At 34.3% G+C, this 6,073-nt stretch overlaps 1 protein-coding gene across 1 annotated transcript in view; it reads right to left on the bottom strand.

Moving 5' to 3' along the window:
* Window positions 1-2,690: 2,690 nt before the first annotated feature.
* The window catches only part of LOC106111070 (neuroligin-4, Y-linked-like), a 29,700-nt gene continuing 26,317 nt past the window's right edge, over window positions 2,691-6,073 (bottom strand). The window contains exons 6-11 of the mRNA XM_013293037.1: window positions 5,568-6,060; window positions 5,374-5,458; window positions 4,929-5,123; window positions 4,162-4,313; window positions 3,940-4,058; window positions 2,691-3,730 (exon numbers count right to left, since the gene is read on the bottom strand). Of these exons, the coding sequence (XP_013148491.1) occupies window positions 2,763-3,730; window positions 3,940-4,058; window positions 4,162-4,313; window positions 4,929-5,123; window positions 5,374-5,458; window positions 5,568-6,060 (2,012 nt within the window). The 3' untranslated portion in view covers window positions 2,691-2,762. The remainder of the gene's footprint in view (window positions 3,731-3,939; window positions 4,059-4,161; window positions 4,314-4,928; window positions 5,124-5,373; window positions 5,459-5,567; window positions 6,061-6,073) is intronic.

Below are 6,073 nucleotides of genomic sequence, written 5' to 3'. Positions count from 1 at the left end.
TTTTATTAAAAGAAGAATTATTCAAAAATATGCTGTAATTGCTGACATCTTAGGTAACAAAGAAGTGTGTGTTTACGCTTTATTAAAATAGTATAGCTATTAATAAGTAAAATTGTTACTGTTACTTAATTGATTTTTTAGTGTCACTAAAACAAAATTATCTTCGCGTTACATACATTAAATTCTACAAATGTTACATCATTTTTGTATAAAATTATTTATTTTTTATTAGTTTAGAAGCCTGAACATATCCGATCCGTTGGCAGGGTGCCAAGATTTTCACGTCCGTCGAGTTACAGATGTGAAAAGTTTACAGCACAAATTGTAAGTGTGCTCGGCCTCTGTGATACATGGCTCGTAAATATTTTGTACAAGCGTGTTTTGTTTTTAGGCTTACGCGTATTAAGGAAGAAAACAAAATCAAGATCTGAAAGTTATTTTAGTTACAACTAAAGCTTTTTAGAGTTAACTTGTAATGTCAACTCATGTTATGACAAAGGTTTTGGGATTTAAGATTTTTGGTACGTTTCACAATTAGTCAGTAGCGCTCAACAACTGGGCTGCCAATCAACTGGCATGTGAACGCAAACTGGTGCGAGTAAGTCCATTCAATGTATTACTGGCCGTCGCAACTTTCTAACTGTACTAATCTGAAACAATGCTATTTATAATGTTTCTATTTTACTGTTACACTAACTATTTTGTTAAATTTCTTATTGTCTGCATTTTCACTAATTGCAAACACCTATTAAAAATCGACAATCTCGCATGTAACCTAAATCGTATTATTAAAAAATATAAGTATATTTAAAAGATTTAGCGCCTGTCCCACTACTCGCTGATAGGGGCTCAGATAGCTTAAAAATGACGGCGCTGTTCACAGCGCTTTGTTCACAAAATCCGATATTTCCATCACACATTTTACACGTTTGATTGTTATCAGACAATTTTCAATTCGGTAGAACTAACATTATTTTTTATTTTTTACTCTCGCTTTCATGGTATTGGAAATTTGTTCTTATGTGCCTGTGCCATGTTGTTTTCTTTTTTCTGAAATAATATCAAGTCATAAAAAAAGGTGAACGAATGCCTTACAAACTGATCTTCGCTTTATTATAATTCGTTTTAGACAGGTTAGAGTTATCACGTTTCAATCATCCAAACGAAAACCTTCACAATCGATCAAATTTAATTGACATTACAATCATAAATCGAGTTTTTATTTTAAAATACCTTGCAAATTTTTTTATAAAACACAAATCCTGCCATTTTGCAGTTAACCTTTATAAATTGATGGATTTTGTCATCCATCGTTTAAAAAGTCGAAATGATATTCCAAAATATTTTAAAAAAATTCTAAACGTATTAGAAAAATTCGATAAAAGCAATATCCAATATATCCAGCCTGCAATATGTCACTGAAAAAAATCTTCCAATAAACTATTCAAAAAATTTTTTTTTTTTAAATAAATTGTGTAACGTGAAAAATCTAGGCAAGAGGCCAATTTTACAGATCGAAAAAAATGCAAACCGAAATCTACCGAATAGTCCTTATAAAACAATTTAAAATGAAATATTAAACCTAAAGGGAAATACTCAAAAAATCCTAAATTACGTCAAATACCTTAAACATTTTACTTGTCGACTTAAATCTTATGGGTTTAGCTGATATGTTACTTTCTATCACAGATATTAGAAGTCGTAAACTGACCAAAACATGTGATGACAAATGCTTTGAGAATTTTCATTGTTCTATCTTGTTTAAATTAAATTGAAAAACATTACAAATTGGGTAAGTTATTAACCTGATTTAAAAATCTCTTCATTACAAATCCATTCATTATTTATATTGTTCTGAATAACTAGGATGTTCCATTCGTTTGAATGGTCGTTTTAAAACTCTAATTAAAATCAAAATTTCATACCAAATTGCTTTCATTAATTGTTACGTAGTTGAACTCCATACAGCCAATATTTCATGACAATAGAAATACGAATTACAATTATTTTAACTTCCTAATTGTATCGGGTTGTTTATTATTTTTTGACCGACTTCCCAAAAAGAAGGAGGTACTCAATTCGTCTGTATGTTTTTTTATCTGTGTTACGGCATAACTCCACCGCTAGTGGACTGATTTTGATAATTCTTTTTTTATTCAAAGGTAATGCTTGCAGAAGGGTCCCAATTTTTTTGTTTGATTTTTGGAGTCAAAGACTACGACGTAGTTAAATACTTTAGCTCAAAATCGACCGACGACATCTAGGTTCATTTTTGCTTTCTTGGCTTGCGTAGCCTAAACTAAAAGACACATAAAAATGATGTATGGAAGAATTGTAGCCATTTAAATGTAGATTCATTACTTAAACGTTACTATACTTTCAATTGTCAATTGTTATGGTAAAAATGTAGACAGCCTGACACCGACATCAAAGTAATAATAATTGTACAATATAGACATCACAACTAAAATGAGGGAGGTTTACTATTTTCAAGGAACTATTTTGTTACTTTTTAGTGTACTGTTTTTTTTAGAATATTATGTTTTTAGTGTATTTTGTTTGGAAGTCGGTTTTGTTTTTTTTATTAAAAAGTTTTTACTGAGTTAATTAAAACTACGGTATTCTTATAATATTTTAATTGATGATAATATTGTTACAGTATATCAGAGAAACGACAATGCTCTCTAAAAAACAATCTTAAACGTTTATTTACATAAACTGAACTACAATAGTTGACTAACGTAGAACAGTTATGGGTCATGTCACACTCTCATTTCATCTATAGCAGCTTGCGGGAGACTTGAAGCATGCGGAGGTTTCCCTCTTCGAAGAGTCGCATGAGCAACTCGGTCTTCTCTCCCCGGCGACGAGGCTGAACCATTAAGTGGATACTGCTGATGGTGCTGATGTCGTAACTCCTGCATCTGAGGTGAATTGCAGTACTGGTTCATATTCTTAGGCATAGTTGAATATCCTCCCATTTGCTGATAATTTACATTTGGGAGTCTAAAACTATTACTTCTACTACCCAATTTACTTGGCAGCATCATGTTGTCCAGGCTTAAAGTTGGGCTTGGCGACTTTCTACTGTCTAACGGTCCCTTAAAATTTAAATTCGCTAAATTAGGTTCCGTCAGTATTTTCTTTCTATTTTGCCTTTCTACATCTACAACCAGGCTGGGTGCAAGAGTTGGATCTATGTGATAATGTGAGTGCTTCCCTGATATAGTTTCAAAATGTTTTTCGTTGAACCTGGGTTGTTTGCATCTTGATCTACTTTTGTCCCGTTGATAATAAACTCCGGCGAATATCAGAACATTTAGAATCAGCAGTGAACATCCTATTGCTATGGTAACACTAAGAGCTGTGGAATATGCAGCATATCCAGCTGCTTCAAGATTAGCAAGAGTACTATCGGTTGTATTTAATGCATGCATATCTCGAGCATTTGGTAATATCGTTACACAGGTAGCTAGTATAGTATCGACTGTAGTTAATGCTGTGTCACTGTACAATGAACCATTGGATCGTCTGATTTCCGCATCAGCATTGCGTGATAGCGGATCAGGTCTGACTATCCCTTCATAAAGATCTTGTTCGTTGTGATTACGAAATAAGTTATGACGGGCGGCGACGTCTTCCATTCCAGCACGATGAAGTTCAGGAACAAGACGCAACCACACGGATAATTGATGAGCTCGAAAGTGATTTTTCAGTCGAGGTTTCACACCTGTTAATAAACAAGAATATTAACTGATTTGCAACTTTAGAATCTCAATAAATTATGTCTCCTAAAGAAGAAAGATATTTGGAAGTAAGTTTTGTGCAAGATTGTACAAGACTGAAATTACGTGTGATTTAATAAGTAGTCTGCTGTATTCCTTGATTAAATATATAAAAAAAAATGTTTCTTGCAGTATAACAAATGTAAGAACTAACCTATTTCTAAATATTTCTGATGCGTTGAGTCGTACTCTTCCCAGCTTATGCCGCGAAATTTATTCCTCTCTCTCGACGCGGGCAGTAAAACTTCCTGTCGGCCTAAATCATTCGGGTTGCTGTAACAAAAACGACATATTAGAAGTTGTTCTTCATTTAAATGAAAACAATCCTAGAAAATTTAACCGATTACAAATAACAAAAGTATTCATGCTAACTTACCCAGTTTTCGCGAAATTGGCTATTGCGAATAATATGGACTCTGATAAGGCTACTTCCGATTTCGTATAATTCTGTGGGAAGTGACCGAAACCATCGACCAATGGGGCTCCGAAAACATACGGAAGCTCTTCACCGTGAACTGCTCCAGTTCTCTAAAAAACGGAATGTTAAAAATTAACCTAGGCCTAATTAAAGTCCCCTTCTCTTACCACCATTTTTTATAAGGAAAAGATGGGAAGGTAAAGTTGATTTGAAGGCGTAGGGGATGCATAGGAAGGGGAAATATCTTCTTTATATGCGTCTACTTCTCCGTCGATTTAGGGTAGGCAACGCATCTGCAAATTACGGATGTCTTTGGGCAGCGGTCGCTTCGCCATTTTGGCTGATTCAGGTGGTCGCTTGCCCGTTTGCCACCATATATTATAATTAAAAATCTGCCATCAGTGCTCACGACATAAGCATACGACCTTTTGACTTAATAGCTAGGCTTTTAGTTAATTATTCATCGATCAAAATGTATTTATATTCAACTTGCCGACTTTAGTAAAACAAAATGTCAGTTTTCTGATTATTACTAGCAAACAACAAATATCTTTAACGATACACGATATCGTTTTAAAAACAGCAGTGTCGATAAAAGCATCAAGCTTGACCTAAAAATGAATTGGGTTCGTTTGACCTAAATTTGATGTAAAGCTTATTATCTGAAGTTGTAAATGTTTTACAAAAATCATCACAACTTATAAATCATCAATATTTTTACTTACTTGAGGATAAAAACCATCTTTTGTTTGATAATCAAACACGTAGAAGTATGTTCTTGTCGGTCTTCTCGGTCCTTCTTCGTCGTTAAGCGCCGGCTTCGGTCCACCGCTCAGCAGATCTCCGCTCTGAATCAACGGGGCGACGTACTGCGCGTCAGATATCGCCGATACTGTGGCATCTCTCGTGCTTATCGGATTCTATCAACAATGGAAAGAAAATACAATAGACGCTTTGAAGACTAGATGTGATCGATAGTATAATCTTTTCAATGGGATCTACTGAGTTGTTTGAAAAATAATATCCTCATTCGCAAAATACCTTAGTGTTATGTACAAAATAAAACTATTTTTCAAATATTAAGACCATTAAGAAGGTAGATGAAAGATCTTGGAGTATTCTTATCTTACAACTATAGGCGAAAACTAATTAAAAAAAAATAAATTTTACCGTTCTCTCCCAGTCCGTGTACTCGTTTACTATTGTATAGAAAATTTCACTCAAGTGATACGTGTAGGAATTTCTTACGTAGGTGCTGGAATAAAATGTCATTGTTATAACAAAGAACAGTTTACGATACTCCAAAAATTATGAAACATTACAATTGTAAGGAAAGAAAGCTCAGCTAAACTAAATAAGCCTACCGTAACATCCGATCTCTTTTATCCGGCTCGATCCCATTCTGTACGTCGTGCGCCGAAAACTTCCACAATGCTTCACATGTAACAACACCGAATAACAAATCGTATTTGTTCTGAAACAACCTCCTACCGTTGTCGCTTCTCTTTATGTGAATATTGTTTTGATTCATATTATTCAGTGGCCCGAAACTGGGAAAGTCTCCAGTCGAATACATTGTTAAGAAGTCTTTGCCGAAATCTGTTTTTATTACCACACCATCTACGGAGGGTCCGAAAGCTGTTAAAAAATTCGGAGGCGATATGTCTATTGATAATAGTTCCTCAATAGATGCTTCTCTCAAGCAGTCTACGATTACTTCGTGATCTTTTGTCATATCTTCAGGTATTGTGCAGTTCATATGTTTAGCTAATTTTAACGAATAATATACTGGATCGTCCACAATGGCCCATGAACTTAAAGCAGATCCTGACATCAGAATAACTCTATGGAAAAGACCTAAAACAATAAT

This window comes from Papilio polytes, unplaced genomic scaffold (genome assembly GCF_000836215.1).
Source record: "Papilio polytes unplaced genomic scaffold, Ppol_1.0 DF824180.1, whole genome shotgun sequence".
Taxonomy (NCBI): Eukaryota; Metazoa; Arthropoda; class Insecta; order Lepidoptera; family Papilionidae; genus Papilio; species Papilio polytes.
Note: the sequence above shows the minus strand (reverse complement) of the source record. Positions and strands in the feature narration are given on the sequence as shown.